Source organism: Panulirus ornatus, chromosome 12 (genome assembly GCF_036320965.1).
Source record: "Panulirus ornatus isolate Po-2019 chromosome 12, ASM3632096v1, whole genome shotgun sequence".
NCBI classification, from domain to species: domain Eukaryota; kingdom Metazoa; phylum Arthropoda; class Malacostraca; order Decapoda; family Palinuridae; genus Panulirus; species Panulirus ornatus.
Window position 1 is genome coordinate 31,521,979 of NC_092235.1, and position 22,232 is coordinate 31,544,210.

At 41.1% G+C, this 22,232-nt stretch overlaps 1 protein-coding gene across 8 annotated transcripts in view; it reads right to left on the reverse strand.

Annotated features, from left to right (window-relative positions):
* Positions 1-22,232, reverse strand: part of LOC139752006 (uncharacterized) — a 269,198-nt gene that overhangs the window by 228,893 nt on the left and 18,073 nt on the right. For all 8 annotated transcript variants that reach the window (XM_071667778.1, XM_071667779.1, XM_071667783.1 and 5 more), the window contains exons 3-4: positions 20,407-20,675; positions 7,374-7,513 (exon numbers count right to left, since the gene is read on the reverse strand). In XM_071667778.1, coding sequence (XP_071523879.1) covers positions 7,374-7,513; positions 20,407-20,675 — 409 coding nt within the window. The remainder of the gene's footprint in view (positions 1-7,373; positions 7,514-20,406; positions 20,676-22,232) is intronic.

A 22,232-nucleotide genomic window follows, 5' to 3' on the forward strand; every position in this document is an offset into this window, starting at 1 on the left:
AATCAAACAACCATGGAGACATCACACACCCCTGCCGCAAACCTACATTCACTGAAAACCAATCACTTTCCTCTCTTTCTACACATACACATGCCTTACATCCTCGATAAAAACTTTTCAATGCTTCTAACAACTTGCCTCCCACACCATATATTCTTAATACCTTCCACAGAGCATCTCTATCAACTCTATCATATGCCTTCTCCAGATCCATAAATGCTACATACAAATCCATTTGCTTTTCTAAGTATTTCTCACATACATTCTTCAAAGCAAACACCTGATCCACACATCCTCTACCACTTCTGAAACCACACTGCTCTTCCCCAATCTGATGCTCTGTACATGCCTTCACCCTCTCAATCAATAACCCCCCCCATATAATCTATCAGGAATACTCAACAAACTTATACCTCTGTAATTTGAACACTCACTTTTATCCCCTTTGCCTTTGTACAATGGCACTATGCAAGCATTTCGCCAATCCTCAGGCACTTCACCATGAGTCATACATACATTAAATAACCTCAACAACCAGTCAACAATACAGTCACCCTCTTTTTTAATAAATTCCACTGCAATACCATCCAAACCTGCTGCCTTGCCGGCTTTCATCTTCCGCAAAGCTTTTACTACCTCTTCTCTGTTTACCAAATCATTTTCCCTAACCCTCTCACTTTGCACACCACCTCGACCAAAACACCCTATATCTGCCACTCTATCATCATACACATTTAACAAACCTTCAAAATACTCACTCCATCTCCTTCTCACATCACCACTACTTGTTATCACCTCCCTATTAGCCCTCCCTATTATGATAGAGTTGATAGAGATGCTCTGTGGAAGGTACTAAGAATATATGGTGTGGGAGGCAAGTTGTTAGAAGCAGTGAAAAGTTTTCATCGAGGATGTAAGGCATGTGTACGTGTAGGAAGAGAGGAAAGTGATTGGTTCTCAGTGAATGTAGGTTTGTGGCAGGGGTGTGTGATGTCTCCATGGTTGTTTAATTTGTTTATGGATGGGGTTGTTAGGGAGGTGAATGCAAGAGTTTTGGAAAGAGGGGCAAGTATGCAGTCTGTTGTGGATGAAAGAGCTTGGGAAGTGAGTCAGTTGTTGTTCGCTGATGATACAGCGCTGGTGGCTGATTCATGTGAGAAACTGCAGAAGCTGGTGACTGGTAAAGTGTGTGAAAGAAGAAAGTTAAGAGTAAATGTGAATAAGAGCAAGGTTATTAGGTACAGTAGGGTTGAGGGACAAGTCAATAGGGAGGTAAGTTTGAATGGAGAAAAACTGGAGGAAGCAAAGTGTTTTAGATATCTGGGAGTGGATCTGGCAGCGGATGGAACCATGGAAGCGGAAATGAATCATAGGGTGGGGGAGGGGGCGAAAATCCTTGGAGCCTTGAAGAATGTTTGGAAGTCGAGAACATTATCTCGGAAAGCAAAAATGGGTATGTTTGAAGGAATAGTGGTTCCAACAATGTTGTATGGTTGCGAGGTGTGGGCTATGGATAGAGTTGTGCGCAGGAGGGTGAATGTGCTGGAAATGAGATGTTTGAGGACAATATGTGGTGTGAGGTGGTTTGATCAAGTAAGTAATGTAAGGGTAAGAGAGATGTGTTGTAATAAAAAGAGCGTGGTTGAGAGAGCAGAAGAGGATGTTTTGAAATGGTTTGGGCACATGGAGAGAATGAGTGAGGAAAGATTGACCAAGAGGATATATGTGTCAGAGGTGGAGGGAACGAGGAGAAGTGGGGGACCAAATTGGAGGTGGAAAGATGGAGTGAAAAAGATTTTGAGTGATTGGGGCCTGAACATGCAGGAGGGTGAAAGGTGGGCAAGGAATAAAGTGAATTGGATCGATGTGGTATACCAGGGTCGACGTGCTGTCAATGGATTGAATCAGGGCATGTGAAGCGTCTGGGGTAAACCATGGAAAGTTCTGTGGGGCCTGGATGTGGAAAGGGAGCTGTGGTTTCAGGTATTATTACATGACAGCTAGAGACTGAGTATGAATGAATGGGGCCTTTGTTGTCTTTTCCTAGCGCTACCTCGCACACATGAGGGGGGGGGGGGTGGATGTTATTCCATGTGTAGCGAGGTGGCGATGGGAATAAATAAAGGCAGATAGTATGAATTATGTACATGTGTATATATGTATATGTCTGTGTGTGTATATATATATGTGTACATTGAGATGTGTAGGTATGTATATTTGCGTGTGTGGACATGTATGTATATGCATGTGTATGGGGGTGGGTTGGGCCATTTCTTTCGTCTGTTTCCTTGCGCTACCTCGCAAACGCGGGAGACAGCGACAAAGCAAAATAAATAAATAAATAAAAAATACCTCTAATTCATTTTACATAGATGGATCAAGGGCATACAACTTCTCATCTCAAGAACACATACCATGATGTCCAGCATAGAAAAAAAATCCACAATAGTAAGAGTAGTTAATCCTTCAGCATGCACATCAAGTTGATTCTGGTAAAATCAATGTCTCCATTAACACCTCTTTCTTAACACACAAAACACCTCCTTTGCACACTATCAAAAATAATTCCTCTTGTATCATTTGAAATACCTCTTGCTTTTAAAATCTATCCACATCCATCTATATCTCTGATGTTCATTCCTTTTGGGAACTCCCTCAAGGGGGTGGCAGCATCAAAAGGGTCTCCATGACTGGTGAACTCCAGTGCCACTTGTTAGCCTTTAACATTAACATCAACAGGCCATTGGCAGAGGGCCACTCTGGCACAGTGTTTCCAAAGGCTTCTAGCTATTGTTTCAACTGACTACTTCTCCCAAATGTTTCATGCTTCTACCTCATATTCACAACTAAATGTTCCTCCCTACTACTTCTACTTAACACTCCTGTCTAATGTTTCTACCTACTACTTCTATCTATTGCTCCTATCAATATGCCAAAAGGCAGGGCTAACACCCTGCACCCACCAAAGAAAAGTCTAGTTATGAAGAATGAGTTGTATGAGTTAAGTGATGGCGAGTGTTATGTGTGACAAGGAGAGAATATATGTTTTTGGACAGAATTCTATCAATTCACGTGTTGGTGAGTCAGAAAGAATAGACAGCTACCTAGGTCAGAAGAGTGCAACATGAAAACCACTTAATTGTTCAATCACTATGCAGCTGTCCCTAACCCTCTTGACACCCAGGCGGGTATTACTGGTAATATAACACCCTGCTCGGTGGCTAACTACTACCAACTCTGCCTTTAAAAATTCACCCCATTTGCCCTTTTTACGGTCTATCACTTACTTTTGTAAACTGAAACATGAGTTTTCTTTACTAATTATCTGAAAAGTGTCCTTTACAAGAGGATCTTAAAAGGAATTTTTTCTAACGATTTCTTCACATTACATATCTATCTTACATTACTCAACCTTTGCTTCTAATTCAAAAACATGAGAAAAGTTATCCACTTTTTACTTTTCTTGCATCTTACCTATTTTTTTTTTTTTTTTTTTTTTTGCTTTGTCGCTGTCTCCCGTGTTTGCGATGTAGCGCAAGGAAACAGACGAAAGAAATGGCCCAACCCACCCCCATACAACTGTATATACATACGTCCACACACGCAAATATACATACCTACACAGCTTTCCATGGTTTACCCCAGACGCTTCACATGCCTTGATTCAATCCACTGACAGCACGTCAACCCCGGTATACCACATCGCTCCAATTCACTCTAATCCTTGCCCTCCTTTCACCCTCCTGCATGTTCAGGCCCCAATCACACAAAATCTTTTTCACTCCATCTTTCCACCTCCAATTTGGTCTCCCTCTTCTCCTCGTTCCCTCCACCTCCGACACATATATCCTTTTGGTCAATCTTTCCTCACTCATTCTCTCCATGTGACCAAACCATTTCAAAACACCCTCTTCTGCTCTCTCAACCACGCTCTTTTTATTTCCACACATCTCTCTTACCCTTACGTTACTTACTCGATCAAACCACCTCACACCACACATTGTCCTCAAACATCTCATTTCCAGCACATCCATCCTCCTGCGCACAACTCTATCCATAGTCCACGCCTCGCAACCATACAACATTGTTGGAACCACTATTCCTTCAAACATACCCATTTTTGCTTTCCGAGATAATGTTCTCGACTTCCACACATTCTTCAAGGCTCCCAGAATTTTCGCCCCCTCCCCCACCCTATGATCCACTTCCGCTTCCATGGTTCCATCCGCTGCCAGATCCACTCCCAGATATCTAAAACACTTCACTTCCTCCAGTTTTTCTCCATTCAAACTCACCTCCCAATTGACTTGACCCTCAACCCTACTGTACCTAATAACCTTGCTCTTATTCACATTTACACTTAACTTTCTTCTTTCACACACTTTACCAAACTCAGTCACCAGCTTCTGCAGTTTCTCACATGAATCAGCCACCAGCGCTGTATCATCAGCGAGCAACAACTGACTCACTTCCCAAGCTCTCTCATCCCCAACAGACTTCATCGTTGCCCCTCTTTCCAAAACTCTTGCATTCACCTCCCTAACAACCCCATCCATAAACAAATTAAACAACCATGGAGACATCACACATCCCTGCCGCAAACCTACATTCACTGAGAACCACTTTCCTCTCTTCCTACACGTACACATGCCTTACATCCTCGATAAAAACTTTTCACTGCTTCTAACAACTTTCCTCCCACACCATATATTCTTAATACCTTCCACAGAGCATCTCTATCAACTCTATCATATGCCTTTTCCAGATCCATAAATGCTACATACAAATCCATTTGCTTTTCTAAGTATTTCTCACATACATTCTTCAAAGCAAACACCTGATCCACACATCCTCTACCACTTCTGAAACCACACTGCTCTTCCCCAATCTGATGCTCTGTACATACCTTCACCCTCTCAATCAATACCCTCCCATACAATTTGCCAGGAATACTCAACAAACTTATACCTCTGTAATTTGAGCACTCACTCTTATCCCCTTTGCCTTTGTACAATGGCACTATGCACGCATTCCGCCAATCCTCAGGCACCTCACCATGAGTCATACATACATTAAATAACCTTACCAACCAGTCAACAATACAGTCACCCCCTTTTTTAATAAATTCCACTGCAATACCATCCAAACCTGCTGCCTTGCCGGCTTTCATCTTCCGCAAAGCTTTTACTACCTCTTCTCTGTTTACCAAATCATTTTCCCTAACCCTCGCACTTTGCACACCACCTCGACCAAAACACCCTATATCTGCCACTCTATCATCAAACACATTCAACAAACCTTCAAAATACTCACTCCATCTCCTTCTCACATCACCACTACTTGTTATCACCTCCCCATTTGCGCCCTTCACTGAAGTTCCCATTTGCTCCCTTGTCTTACGCACTTTATTTACCTCCTTCCAGAACATCTTTTTATTCTCTCTAAAATTTAATGATGCTCTCTCACCCCAACTCTCATTTGCCCTTTTTTTCACCTCTTGCACCTTTCTCTTGACCTCCTGTCTCTTTCTTTTATACGTCTCCCACTCAATTTCATTTTTTCCCTGCAAAAATCGTCCAAATGCCTCTCTCTTCTCTTTCACTAATACTCTTACTTCTTCATCCCACCACTCACTACCCTTTCTAATCAACCCACCTCCCACTCTTCTCATGCCACAAGCATCTTTTGCGCAATCCATCACTGATTCCCTAAATACATCCCATTCCTCCCCCACTCCCCTTACTTCCATTGTTCTCACCTTTTTCCATTCTGTACTCAGTCTCTCCTGGTACTTCCTCACACAAGTCTCCTTCCCAAGCTCACTTACTCTCACCACCCTCTTCACCCCAACATTCACTCTTCTTTTCTGGAAACCCATACAAATCTTCACCTTAGCCTCCACAAGATAATGATCAGACATCCCTCCAGTTGCACCTCTCAGCACATTAACATCCAAAAGTCTCTCTTTCGCACGCCTGTCAATTAACACGTAATCCAATAACGCTCTCTGGCCATCTCTCCTACTTACATAAGTATACTTATGTATATCTCGCTTTTTAAACCAGGTATTCCCAATCATCAGTCCTTTTTCAGCACATAAATCTACAAGCTCTTCACCATTTCCATTTACAACACTGAACACCCCATGTATACCAATTATTCCCTCAACTGCCACATTACTCACCTTTGCATTCAAATCACCCAACACTATAACCCGGTCTCGTGCATCAAAACCACTAACACACTCATTCAGCTGCTCCCAAAACACTTGCCTCTCATGATCTTTCTTCTCATGCCCAGGTGCATATGCACCAATAATCACCCATCTCTCTCCATCAACTTAACCAGTTTCATGTTCATGCACTGGAAATGGAGTAAGCAAAAAGACTATCAAAGTTTCTTGTACACACTACATATAATTTCTTCCCATTTACCAGAGCTTCCAGTGCACCTTTGATTGCTCTCATTTACATGACTATTTTTTGCTTTATCTCTCCTACTACTGTCCTTACTGAAATTCACTCCTAAATACCTTAATTCATCAAAGATTAATTCTTCATCCTTTCTGATATATTACAGTCTCTCTTATTTCTTTCACAATTGTTCCCTGTTTCCTGATGTTAGTGAAGAAGAGCCAGGAACAGCACCCTTTCCACAACCAAGGCCCACAAACCTTTCCATGATTAGCCCCAGATGCTCCATATGTCCTACTTCAGGCAACTGACAGCACATACCTCCTGTAACCCAATTGCTCTAATTCACTCTATTCAAGGCATACTTTCACCATTTTGTATGTTCAGATCTCAGGCACTCATAATCTTTTTCAATTTATCCTTCCATATCCAATCTGGTCCCCTCCACTTGTGATATATATCCCCTCTGTCAACCTCTCCTCATTCATTCTCTCCATATTTCCCATTACCAATGCAATGGGGTGGATTCTTAGCACACAGCCTTTGCAACATCACTGATCCCTCCTAGATTTTTTTTTTACATCAACCCAAGTTTAGTGTGTTAAAGAGAAACATGAACCTCCACACTTATAAAAGCACTTCTTACTTTTGCACTTTACACAATAACTTGATTTGTCAACTGAGACCAAGATATCCTTTCATACCACTTTCATGAAAGAAAAGATGCTTCCATCGAATTCAATTCCTTGTCATTTCTTAATCATCTGAGATATCCCAAACCAGAACACATTTTTTAATACATCAGTCCATCTCTTCAATGATTTACTTAATCTACATTTATAATAAGAGAACAAATACAAATTTTAAAGCAGAATAAATGATACACAACTGAACAGTCACAAACCAGTACTATTTATGGCAGCTAAAAAATTCTGAATATGAAGCAATAAGAGAACTTACCTCTGAAGTTCTGACAATAACACGATACTGATATGCTGGCAAACTGTGGGCACTATCTGAAGCATCCTCAACTTTTTCTCTTCGTATACTAATAGCCACAGGACCTAATGAATCATCCATGCCAAGCCAGTTTTGATGTTCTGTGAATATATGTAATCAATAAATGGATGATCCACTAAAATTGCTTTTCACATTTGCTGTTCACAAGTAATAAAACAGATTCTAAATAACTATGTCAGAGCAAATCCCATTCGCTTCCATCATGCCTTCTCTCTCACAGTAATACTCCAACATGATACCTTACTGATTTCTCACGGCACTGGATACCTACAGTCCAACATCCCTCCTAAAACTAAACAAAGCAAAAAGCTGATCCATGTTTTAGGTACACAGGAGTGGACATTGTAGAAAATGGAAACATAAAAGCTGCAGTGAGCCATAGGGTTGAAGGGGTGCATTAAGGAGTGTGTGGAAAGAGAGGTCACTGCTGGTGATAGCAAAGATGGGAACACTTAATGGCATAGTATTCCTGACTATTGTATGGATGTGGGGCAAGACCTTTAGACAAGTAAGATGAATGTTGGAAATGAAATGTTTGAGGACAGTATGTGGTTTGAGGAGGGTTAATTAAGAAATGATTTAAGAGAGGTGTAGTATTAAGAGGATTAAAGTTGGGATAGCTTAAGAGGGAGAAATGAAATGGTCTGGATATAAGCAGAGGATGAGGGAGGAAAGGTAGACTAAGAAGATATATGCGTCAGAAGTGGAGGGGAAAGGAGAAGGGCAGACTGAATAGGAAAGTGGAAGGATGGAGTGGAAAAGTTTTGAGTTCTCAGGGGCTGATCATGCATGGGGCTGTATGGTGTACATGGGACAGAATGAACTGTACTGATGTGGTATATAGGGAATGACATGCTGTCAATGCACTGAACCAGGATGTGAAGCAGTCAAGGAAATCATGGAAAGGTTTGTGGAACCTGGTTGTGGATACAGAGCTGCAGAGTTAGTGCATTATACATAACATCTTGGGAGTGGACGTAAGCAAAGGTAGCCATTTCTGTTGTTCCTGTCAATAGCTAACAAGGGAAAGAGCACATAAAAAAATAAGCAGGTATGAAAGAAAGAAAAAAAAAAAAGGAATGAATATACATGTATATACAGAGACACAGACACATTACACATGACAGCAAGAGACTGAGCGCGAACGAATGTGGCCTTTTTTGTCTGTTTTTCTGGCACTACCTCGCTGAAGCAGGGGTAGTGATGCTGCTTCCTGTGGGGCGGGGTAGTGCCAGGAATGGATGAAGACAAGCAATTATGAATATGTACATGTGTATATATGTATATGTCTGTGTATATGTATGTATATATATGTATACATGTTGATAAGTTTTGTGGGGCCTGGATGTGGTTTCGGTGCTTTATACATGACACCTAGAGACTGAGTGTGAACGAATGTGGCCTTTGTTGTCTTTTCCCAGCGTTACCTCGCGTGCATGCGGGGGAGTATAATAATAATAATAATAATAATAATAATAATAATAATAATAATAATAAAAAGATGTTGATAAGTATATGTATGTATATGTGTGTGTACGGGCATTTATGTATATATGTGCGTATACAAGCAGATGGACATTCTTCGTCTCCTTCCTGGCGCTACATTGCTGATGTGGGAAACAGTGATCAAGTATAATAAAGGAACAGAGAAGGAGGCCAAGAGAAGGTACTCCCTCTGAGGCTCAGTCTGTTGTTCTTATCGCTACCTCACTAACACAGATGTCGGATGTTTTGGTTGGGGTGATGTGCCAAGTGAGAGGATCAGTGAGAATGGTTTGGTTTAAGAGAGAATAGGTAGTGAAAGCTTTGCAGAAGATGGCAGGTGGCGGGTTTGGATGGTATTACAGTTGAATAAATTAAGAGAGGGGGGTGACTGTGTTGTCAATTTGTTAGGAAGGATATTCAATGTATGTATGGATCATGGTGAAGTGCACGAGGATTGATGGAATGCATGCATAGTGCCACTGTACAAAGGAAAAGGGGATAAAGGTGAGTGTTCAAACTACAGAGGCATAAGTTTGCTGAGTACTCCTGGGAAATTATATGGGAGGATATTGATTGAGAGGGTGAAGGCATGTACAGAGCATCAGATTGGGGAGGAGCAGTGTGGTTTCAGAAGTGGTAGAGGATGCATGGATCAGGTGTTTGCTCTGAAGAATGTGTGTGAGAAATACTTAGAAAAACAAATGGATTTGTATGTAGCTTTATGGATCTGGAGAAGGCATATGATAGGCTTGATAGAGATGCTTTGTAGAAGGTCTTAAAAGTATATGGTGTGGGAGATGAGCTGCTAGAAGCAGAGACAAGTTTTTATCAAGGATGTAAGGCATGTGTACCAGTAGGAAGAGAGGAAAGTGACTGGTTCCCAGTGAAGGTCAGTTGCGGCAGGGGTGTGTGATGTTCACATGGTTGTTTGATTTGTTTATGGATGGGGTAGTTAGAGAGGTAAATGCAAGAGTTTTGGAGAGAAGGGTGAGTATCCAGTCTGTTAGGGATGAGAGGGCCTGGGAAGTGAGTCAATTGTTGTTTGCCAATGATACAGCACTGGTGGCTGATTAGAGTGAGAAACATTTCTCATTGCCCCTAAAGTTTAATGATACTCTCTCACCCCAACTCTCATTTGCCCTCTTTTTTAACTCTTGCACCTTCCTGTTGACCTCCTGCCACTTTCTCTTATACATCTCCCGGCCATTTGGACTCCTTCCTTGCAAGTATCATCCAAATGACTCTACTTTCTCTTTCACAAACAACTTTACTTTTTCATTCCACCACTCACAACCCTTTCTAATCTGCCCACCCCCCAACTTTCTAAAGCCACATGCATCTCTTGCATTTGCCATCACCGCTTCCCTAAATACAATGCATTCCTCAACCAATGCCCTCACATCCTATGCTCTCACCTTTTGCTATTCTTCACTCAATCTCTCCAAGTACTTCCTCACACAAGTCTCTTTTCCAAGCTCACTTATTTTCACCACTCTCTTCTCCCTGACATTCTCTCTTCTTTACATATTTATACACATTCGCCATTTTGTGCAATATATATATATATCTATTTATATAGATATAGTGGGGGAGGAATGGGATGTATTTAGGGAAATAGTGATGGCTTGCGAGAAAGATGCTTGTGGCATGAGAAGCGTGGGAGGTGGGCAGATTAGAAATGGTAGTGAGTGGTGGAATGAAGAAGTAAGATTATTAGTGAAAGAGAAGAGAGATGCGTTTGGACGAGTTTTGCAGGGAAATAGTGCAAATGAGTGGGAGGTGTATAAAAGAAAGAGGCAGGAGGTCAAGATAAAGGTGCAAGAGGTGAAAAAGAGGGCAAATGAGAGTTGGGGTGAAAGAGTATCATTAAATTTTAGAGAGAATAAAAAGATGTTTTGGAAGGAGGTAAATAAAGTGCGTAGGACAAGAGAACAAATGGGAACATCGGTGAAGGGGGCTAATGGGAGGATAATAACAAGTAGTGGTGATGTGAGGAGATGGAGTGAGTATTTTGAGGGTTTGCTGAATGTGTTAAGAGTGGCAGATATAGGGTGTTTTGGTTGAGGTGGTATGCAAAGTGAGATGGTTAGGGAGAATGATTTGATAAACAGAGAAGAGGCAGTAAAAGCTTTGCGGAAGATGAAAGCCTGCAAGGTGGCGGGTTTGGATGGTATTGCCGTGGAATTTATCAAAAAAGGGGGTGACTGTGTTGTTGACTGGTTGGTAAGGATATCTAATGTATGTATGGCTCATGGTGAGGTGCCAGAGGTCTGGCGGAATGCATGCATAGTACCACTATACAAAGGCAAAGGGGATAAAGGTGAGTGCTCAAATCACAGAGGTATAAGTTTGTTGAGTATTTCTGGGAAATTATATGGGAGGGTATTGATTGAGAGGGTGAAGGCATGTACAGATCATCAGATTGGTGAAGAGCAGTGTGGTTTCAGAAGTGGTAGAGGATGTTTGGATCAGGTGTTTGCTTTGAAGAATGTATGTGCGAAATACTTAGAAAAGCAAATGGATTTGTATGTAGCATTTATGGATCTGGAGAAAGCATATGACAGAGTTCATAGCAATGCTCTGTGGAAGGTATTAAGAATATATGGTGTGGGAGGCAAGTTGCTAGAAGCATTGAAAAGTTTTTTGAGGATGTAAGGCATGTGGATGAGTAGGAAGAGAGGAAAGTGATTGGTTCTCAGAGAATGTCGGTTCACGGCAGGAGTGTGTGATGTATCCATGGTTGTTTAATTTGTTTATGGATGGGGTTGTTAGGGAGGTGAATGCAAGACTTTTGGAGAGAGGGGCAAGTATGCAGTTTGTTGTGGATGAGAGAGCTTGGGAAGTGAGTCAGTTGTTGTTCGCTGATGATCAAGCGCTGGTGGCTGATTCATGTGAGAAACTGCAGAAATTGGTGACTGAGTTTGGTAAAGTGTGTGAAAGAATAAAGCTGAGAGTAAATGTGAATAAGAGCAAGGTTATTAGGTACAGTAGGGTTGAGGGACAAGTCATTTGGGAGGTACGTTTGAATGGAGAAAAACTGGAGGAAGTAACATGTTTTCGATATCTGGGAGTGGATTTGGTAGCGGATGGAACCATGGAAGTGGGAGTCGTAGGGTGGGGGAGGGGGCGAAAGTTCTGGGAGCCTTGAAAAATGTGTGGAAGTCGAGAACATTATCTCGGAAAGCAAAAATGGGTATGTTTGAAGGAATAGTGGTTCCAACAATGTTATATGCTTGCGAGGCGTGGGCTATAGATAGAGCTGTGCGCAGGAGGGTGGATGTGCTGGAAATGAGAAGTTTGATGACAATGTGTGGTGTGAGGTGGTTTGATTGAGTAAGTAGTAATAGGGTAAGAGAGATGTGTGGAAATAAAAAGAGTGTGGTTGAGAGAGCACAAGAGGGTATTTTGAAATGGTTTGGTCACATGGAGAGAATGAGTAAGGAAAGATTGACAAAGACGATAAATGTGCCAGAGGTGGAGGGAACAAGGTGAAGTGGGAGGCCAAATTGGAGGCGGAAAGATGGAGTGAAAAAGATTTTGAGTGATTGGGGCCTGAACATGCAGGAGGGTGAAAGGTGTGCAAGGAATAGAGTGAATTGGAAAGATGTGGTATACTGGGGTCAATGTGCTATCAATGGATTGAACCAGGGCATGTGAAGCGTCTGGGGTAAACCACGGAAAGTTCTGTGGGGCCTGGATGTGGAAAGGGAGCTGTGGTTTTGGTGCATTATTACATGACAGATAGAGATTGAGTGCTAACGAATGGGGCCTTTCTTGTCTTTTCCTAGCGCTACCTCGCGCACATGAGGGGGCGGAGGGGGTTGTTATTTCATGTGTGGTGAGGTGGTGATGGGAATGAATAAAGGAAGACAGTATGAATTATGTACATGTGTATATATGTATATGTCTGAATGTGTATATATATATGTATACGTTGAGATGTATAGGTATGTATATTTGCGTGTGTGGACATGTATGTATATACATGTGTATGTGGGTGGGTTGGACCATTCTTTCGTCTGTTTCCTTGCGCTACGTCGCTAATGTGGGGGACAGCGACAAAGCTGTCATATATATATATATATATATATATATATATATATATATATATATATATATTTTTTTTTTCTTTTGTTTTTTGCTTTGTCGCTGTCTCCTGCATTTGCGAGGTAGCGCAAGGAAACAGACGAAAGAAATGGCCCAACCCACCCCCATACACATGTATATACATACGTCCACACACGCAAATATACATACCTACACAGCTTTCCACGGTTCACCCCAGACGCTTCACATGCCCTGATTCAATCCACTGACAGCACGTCAACCCCGGCATACCACATCGATCCAATTCACTCTATTCCTTGCCCTCCTTTCATCCTCCTGCATGTTCAGGCCCCGATCACACAAAATCTTTTTCACTCCATCTTTCCACCTCCAATTTGGTCTCCCACTTCTCCTCGTTCCCTCCACCTCCGACACATATATCCTCTTGGTCAATCTTTCCTCACTCATTTTCTCCATGTGCCCAAACCATTTCAAAACACCCTCTTCTGCTCTCTCAACCACGCTCTTTTTATTTCCACACATCTCTCTTACCCTTACGTTACTTACTCGATCAAACCACCTCACACCACACACTGTCCTCAAACATCTCATTTCCGGCACATCCATCCTCCTGCGCACAACTCTATCCATAGCCCACGCCTCGCAACCAAACAACATTGTTGGAACCACTATTCCTTCAAACCCATTTTTGCTTTCCGAGATAATGTTCTCGACTTCCACACATTCTTCAAGGCTCCCAGAATTTTCGCCCCCTCCCCCACCCTATGATCCACTTCTGCTTCCATGGTTCCATCCGCTGCCAGATCCACTCCCAGATATCTAAAACACTTTACTTCCTCCAGTTTTTCTCCATTCAAACTTACCTCCTAATTGACTTGACCCTCAACCCTACTGTACCTAATAACCTTGCTCTTTTTCACATTTACTCTTAACTTTCTTCTTTCACACACTTTACCAAACTCAGTCACCAGCTTCTGCAGTTTCTCACATGAATCAGCCACCAGCGCTGTATCATCAGCGAACAACAACTGACTCACTATATATAACCTAACCTAACCTCCCCTATCCCTGGGGATAGGGGAGAAAGAATACTTCCCACGTATTCCCTGCATGTCGAAGAAGGCGACTAAAAGGGGAGGGAGCGGGAGGGCTGGAAATCCTCCCCTCTCATTATTTTTTTTTAATTTTCCAAAAGAAGGAACAGAGAAGGGGGCCAGGTGAGGATATTCCATCAAAGGCCCAGTTCTCTGTTCTTAACGCTACCTCGCTAATGCGGGAATTGGCGAATAGTTTGAAAGAATATATATATATATATTTGTTTTTATTATTTTGCTTTGTCGCTGTCTCCCGCATTTGTGAGGTAGCACAAGGAAACAGACGAAAGAAATGGCCCAACCCACCCCCATACACATGTATATGCATACACGTCCACACATGCAAATATAAGTACCCATACATCTCAATGTACACATATATATACACACACAGACACATACATATATACACATGCATACAATTCACACAGCCTTTATTCATTCCATATACTGCAGAAGCTGGTGACTGAGTTTGGTAAAGTGTGTGAAAGAAGAAAGTTAAAAGTAAATGTGAATAAGAGCAAGGTTATTAGGTACAGTAGGGTTGAGGGTCAAGTCAATTGGGAGGTAAGTTTGAATGGAGAAAAACTGGAGGAAGTAAAGTGTTTTAGATAACTGGGAGTGGATCTGGCAGCGGATGGAACCATGGAAGCGGAAGTGGATCATAGGGTGGAGGAGGGGGCGAAAATTCTGGGAGCCTTGAAGAATGTGTGGAAGTCGAGAACATTATCTTGGAAAGCAAAAATGGGTATGTTTGAAGGAATAGTGGTTCCAACAATGTTGTATGGTTGCGAAGGGTGGGCTATGGATAGAGTTGTGCGCAGGAGGATGGATGTGCTGGAAATGAGACGTTTGAGGACAATGTTTGGTGTGAGGTGGTTTGATCGAGTAAGCAACGTAAGGGTAAGAGAGATGTGTGGAAATAAAAAGAGCATGGTTGAGAGAGCAGAAGAGGGTGTTTTGAAATGGTTTGGGCACATGGAGAGAATGAGTGAGGAAAGATTGACCAAGAGGATATATGTGTCGGAGGTGGAGGGAACGAGGAGAAGTGGGAGACCAAATTGGAGGTGGAAAGATGGAGTGAAAAAGATTTTGTGTGATCGGGGCCTGAACATGCAGGAGGGTGAAAGGAGGGCAAGGAATAGAGTGAATTGGATCGATGTGGTATACCGGGGTTGACGTGCTGTCAGTGGATTGAATCAGGGCATGTGAAGCGTCTGGGGTAAACCATGGAAAGCTGTGTAGGTATGTATATTTGTGTGTGTGGACGTATGTATATACATGTGTATGGGGGTGGGTTGGGCCATTTCTTTCGTCTGTTTCCTTGCGCTACCTCGCAAATGCGGGAGACAGCAACAAAGCAAAAAAAAGAAAGAAAAATATATATATATATATATATATATATATATATATATATATATATATATATATTATCATCAGTTGGAAGAGAATGCAGTCCTAGTAAAGAACTTCAAATGAATCCATCTTTTCGCAGCTCTAGTGCTGCAGAAGCTCCTTGATAGGGAGTCATGAGGTTATATGATGATATATGAGAATATATTTATATACCACACATACACACATTGTTACTGAATTCTGCTTGTATGTGTTTACAGTTCAAGCAGGAAGTCATCTTTGATAAGGCTGCATCATTGTCAGCAGAAGAAAAAAGTACATTCTCCTAAAGGACCGTATCACTTTTAATGAGACCATCTTGTATAGTATTGATTGCAGCCTTTATACAGAAGTAGCACCATGAAAGGGGTCCCGAGGTTGTGATAATTGATAATAATAATTATGATAATGATGTAAGAGTAATAATGACTACTATTATTTTTATTGCTATTATTATTATTATCATTTATCATTATTATTATTATTATTATTATTATTAGGCTCCAGAAGGTTTATGCTACAGCAGGAAAATTATTTATTCTTTTGGAGCAAAAAGGTGCTAAACAAGATTATTCCTTTCCCTCCTTTGGCAATGATGCAGGCCCACCAAAGGTGTCTCCTTGCATGTGGTGTAAGCACTGGCAAGTGGAATCCAATAATTCCTTAATGATTATATATATATATATATATATATATATACTTTACTCCCCAGACATTCCCAAACCACTCTTCCCCTTTGCCCTTGAGCTTCGTTTCACTCAGAGCCAAAACATCCAGGTTCCTTTCCTCAAACATACTACCTATCTCTCCTTTTTTCACATCTTGGTTACATCCACACACATTTAGGCACCCCACTCTGAGCCTTCGAGGAGGATGAGCACTCCCCGCGTGACTCCTTCTTCTGTTTCCCATTTTAGAAAGTTAATACAAGGAGGGGAGGATTTCTGGCCCCCCGCTCCCGTCCCCTCTAGTCGCTTTCTACGACACGCGAGGAATACGTGGGAAGTATTCTTTCACCCCTATCCCCAGGGATAATATACATATATATATACATATACACATACACACACATACACATACATACGCACATATACACACACACACACATACATATATATACATATGAGAAATGTAAGAAACAATTTAGAAAACTGAAACTTCTAGCTTGAAATGAATGAAAAAAAGAATGTCACATAATGGTTCAACCTCTGGCTATGGAAAAAAGGAAATGTATAATTTATTTACACAAACGTCAATGGCAGTTCTCATCAATTTAACCACTGTATCAATAAGCTTCAATGTCTAAGCTACATTTTTCTCCAATTTCACTATTTTCCTTCACATTTTCAATTGTGTCTGAAGGTTCTACTTCAAGAGTGATTGTTTTTCCAGTCAGGGTCTTCACATCTTGGTTACATCCACACACACACACACACATATATATATATATATATATATATATATATATATATATATATATATATATATATTTTTTTTTTTTCTTTGCTTTGTCGCTGTCTCCCGCGTTTGCGAGGTAGCGCAAGGAAACAGACGAAAGAAATGGCCCAACCCACCCCCATACACATGCCTTGATTCAATCCACTGACAGCACGTCAACCCCGGTATACCACATCGCTCCAATTCACTCTATTCTTTGCCCTCCTTTCACCCTCCTGCATGTTCAGGCCCTGATCACACAAAATCTTTTTCACTCCATCTTTCCACCTCCAATTTGGTCTCCCTCTTCTCCTCGTTCCCTCCACCTCCGACACATATATCCTCTTGGTCAATCTTTCCTCACTCATTCTCTCCATGTGACCAAACCATTTCAAAACACCCTCTTCTGCTCTCTCAACCACGCTCTTTTTATTTCCACACATCTCTCTTACCCTTACGTTACTTACTCGATCAAACCACCTCACACCACACATTGTCCTCAAACATCTCATTTCCAGCACATCCATCCTCCTGCGCACAACTCTATCCATAGTCCACGCCTCGCAACCATACAACATTGTTGGAACCACTATTCCTTCAAACATACCCATTTTTGCTTTCCGAGATAATGTTCTCGACTTCCACACATTCTTCAAGGTTCCCAGAATTTTCGCCCCCTCCCCCACCCTATGATCCACTTCCGCTTCCATGGTTCCATCCGCTGCCAGATCCACTCCCAGATATCTAAAACACTTCACTTCCTCCAGTTTTTCTCCATTCAAACTCACCTCCCAATTGAATTGACTCTCAACCCTACTGTACCTAATAACCTTGCTCTTATTCACATTTACTCTTAACTTTCTTCTTTCACACACTTTACCAAACTCAGTCACCAGCTTCTGCAGTTTCTCACATGAATCAGCCACCAGCGCTGTATCATCAGCGAACAACAACTGACTCACTTCCCAAGCTCTCTCATCCCCAACAGACTTCATACTTGCCCCTCTTTCCAAAACTCTTGCATTTACCTCCCTAACAACCCCATCCATAAACAAATTAAACAACCATGGAGACATCACACACCCCTGCCGCAAACCTACATTCACTGAGAACCAATCACTTTCCTCTCTTCCTACACGTACACATGCCTTACATCCTCGATAAAAATTTTTCACTGCTTCTAACAACTTTCCTCCCACACCATATATTCTTAATACCTTCCACAGAGCATCTCTATCAACTCTATCATATGCCTTCTCCAGATCCATAAATGCTACATACAAATCCATTTGCTTTTCTAAGTATTTCTCACATACATTCTTCAAAGCAAACACCTGATCCACACATCCTCTACCACTTCTGAAACCACACTGCTCTTCCCCAATCTGATGCTCTGTACATGCCTTCACCCTCTCAATCAATACCCTCCCATATAATTTACCAGGAATACTCAACAAACTTATACCTCTGTAATTTGAGCACTCACTCTTATCCCCTTTGCCTTTGTACAATGGCACTATGCACGCATTCCGCCAATCCTCAGGCACCTCACCATGAGTCATACATACATTAAATAACCTTACCAACCAGTCAATAATACAGTCACCCCCTTTTTTAATAAATTCCACTGCAATACCATCCAAACCTGCTGCCTTATATATATATATATATATATATATATATATATATATATATATATATATATATATATATATATATATATATATGAGTGGATGGGCCATTCTTCACCTTTTCCCTGGCACTACCTCTCTGATGCAGGAAGCAATGATTAAGTATAATAAATATTGATATTCATTTATCATACTTTGTGGTTACATGGTTCCATTTGCTGCTATATCCACAGCAAGATATCTAAAACACTTCACTTCCTCCAATTTTCTCCATTCAAATTTACATCCCAATCAACTTGTCCCTCAACCCTACAGAACTTAAGAACCTTGCTCTTATTCACATTTACTCTTAACTTTCTTTTTTCACACATTTTTCAAAACCTAGGCACCAACTTGTGCAGTTTCTGTCAAGTCATCCACCAGAGCTGTATTATCGGTGAACAACTGACTCACTTCCCAGGACCTCTCCTCCCAAACAGAATGCATACTCACCCTTCTCTCCAAAACTCTTGCTTTCACCTCTCTAATCCCCCCATCCAAAAACAAATTAAAAAACCATGGGGACATCACACACCCCTGCAACAGACAAACCTTCATTGGGAACCAATCACTCTCCTCTCTTCCTACTCGTACACAAGCCTTATACCCTTAGTAAAAAATTTTCACTGCTTCTACCAACTTACCTCCCACACCATATACTCTTAATACCTTTCACAGAGCATCTCCATCTGAAAAAACTGATGGCTCTTTTACACCTTTTCCTTGTTCTCATTTGAGTTTTTGGTCTGTCTTCTTATTCATTTGAGGGCTATGCTTCTCTCTGATGAGTAAGTTGTAGCTTTTTGAAAAGGTTTGCAGCATGTTTCTCCCTGCTACACAAGGAGCTTCTTTCATGTTTTAGTTTGAATATTTTGCACTTCTCTCCTGCTGATATGCATACCTTGTCTGTTTGAAGTGCTTCTGCACTCAAAATTTCTAAATATTTGAGTATTATGCATTGCCTCTCTGAGTGATCCCTACTATATCATAAACAGCCCCTTGTTTACTTCTTCACATTCTATATGCTAACCAATACAAATTCGTTTCTACGGTGGAGTGTTTGATATCCATACTTCTCATGTACAGCAAATCAAACCCACATTACTTGAAAAAACAAAGAAATTATCTACATATTTGTTTTCCATCATACAAATGAAGCATGTATAAAAATAATGCTTAGTTTATTAAGAGATGAAACAAAAGTTAGTGTAGAAAGTTACAAACAAAATCATATACCAGAGGCTGGGTATTGCAAGAAACAGAGGGAGGGGAATGTATCATTCTGCTGGTTTGTGCGCATTCAGCTTTCGGCTCAAAACATCAACTTTCTCCCTTACTAACAATGGAGGTGAGAAGTGACCCTATCCTTTGGGGTATTTTGTTGAATCACACACGTTAATACTGGAATATTATCTATCATCCCCAAAGATACAGTGGCATTTTCATATCCCTTGTTCACAGTCTGACTCTTGTTCGGAAAAAAACAGTATATTTGAGAGAGGTTTATCTGGGAGCAGATTACGATGAAAAGATGAAGTGAAATGAAAATAAGGTGTATATATGTGAGAAGTGTCTTGAGAAGAATATCTACAAAGGAAGGGAGTAAACACTGCACATAAAGTAGATCCTCCAAAAGTGGATCATACTATGCACCATTCACAAAAATACAGACATAACTAGAGAGGCAGACTGACACAATCATGTTAGAGATGTGTAAAACATATCCTATCTGAATTTTCTGTTTTTCCTTGCAAGATGCAGAGGGGCAACAGAAAACTTAACCCTAATCAAACAACAAGACTAAAGCAAAACCTCAGTACAAACCCTGCCCACAAAAGTAGTTCTGATAGTAAGCTGCCCCTTGATCGGTGGCTTCAACAGTAAAAGGACTTCTAACATAAGGACAGAGCGTTGTCTGCCAGTGGGACTGTCCGAGTGGCGGTTCCAGAAGGCCAATAGTAGTTGCTGCAACTGGTCGGTGGAGAGCAGAGGTATGCACAGGGGTGCCAGGTCTTGCCCCACATCCCCAGTCTCTGCTAAGACTAACTGTGCGTTCGCCTTCCCCTCCAAGCTCGTTCCGAAAGAATGGGCAGCTGAAAAATGTAAAAAGTAAACATAAATAATGGGCCAATCATGACATGTTGGCTTATAAAGACACATGGAGAGGCGATTCCATTTCACAATTTATCTGATTCTCAAATAATACTGTTCTATCTGTGGCTATTGGCAATTCAAGAATGGGTCAGTGTGACATTTATTCCCATATCTACACAACTAAATTTTGGAACTCTTTTCCTCATGTCTTTCTATGACAATCCCTTTTTTAAATGGCAAGCTTTCTACATTCTCCAAAAGTCTGCTCTAATTCAGTGAAAAGCATGTTTTCAAGCTTAAACCCTCACCTCATAAAGTAAACATGCTAAGGGCTACCGAGTTTATCTCAGGCATTGATCACAAAAAAGGTAATATTCACATTTGATGCATGCAAAACACATCAATAATGCATACTGAGAAAAATGTGAACTTTATAATCAATGATTTAGCTGTAATCACCTTGCATTACAAGCTATAATATCATGATGGCTATCCTCCTGCCCCTTCTAACCATGCAGATGTCTCTAACCCTAAAGGTCACTGGAAGATGTACCAACCTCCATGGGGGGTAAGCCAGGGCAAGTGAAGGGTCTTACCTTAAAAATGTATGTTTTGAGAAATGGAAAACCATTTCTCTACTTAGGGCAAAGTCCTACAAGCATCTGAGAGAGATTTAGCTACTATGGTCAAAACATAAAATGAGGTAAATCCAAGAGAATTCAACCCTTTCAAACATCATAAAATAAATGCTAGAGACTGGCAGATGCTTGAGAAGGAGTGCCAACTGGGTGTGTCCAGCTGCAATGGATAAAGGATGGGCTGCAATCTAGAATACAGATGGCCTACAGCCAGTGAGGGATTTCATCTTGCATGACTCTTCCAAAACCAAAGGATACAAATTCTCTTGCTCCCATGCACTGGACCATAGCATATGACTAGCAGTTCACCAAGAGAATGAGCACAGATTGTATTTTTTTCATTCCTCAATCAAAGTACAACCTGAATACCATGCAGTTCTGCAATAAATTGGAAGATATTCCTGGTGGTTTTGTTATGAGATAACTATGGCAAAACGAATATCTTCGCCACATTGGAGCCATCACGAATATCTTTGATACATCTGCATATTACCATAATGAAGTTATTTACTTTTTGTTATTACTAAGCAATGTTGTTTTTGGTTATATTCATACACTCCCAGCACAGTCTGATCTCAGAAATCTTCCATGGAGGGTACCTAGCAAAACATGGTGAATACCTTATGCAGTCTTCTACCCCACAGCCTGGCTGGTACGGAACACTTTGTAAGTAATTGACAAGGGCACTCTTAAACTCATCTACTGTACTTTCCATGGTATTTCTAATGGAATATATATATATATATATATATATATATATATATATATATATATATATATATATATATATTTTTTTATACTTTGTCGCTGTCTCCCGCGTTTGCGAGGTAGCGCAAGGAAACAGACGAAAGAAATGGCCCAACCCCCCCCCCCATACACATGTATATACATACGTCCACACACGCAAATATACATACC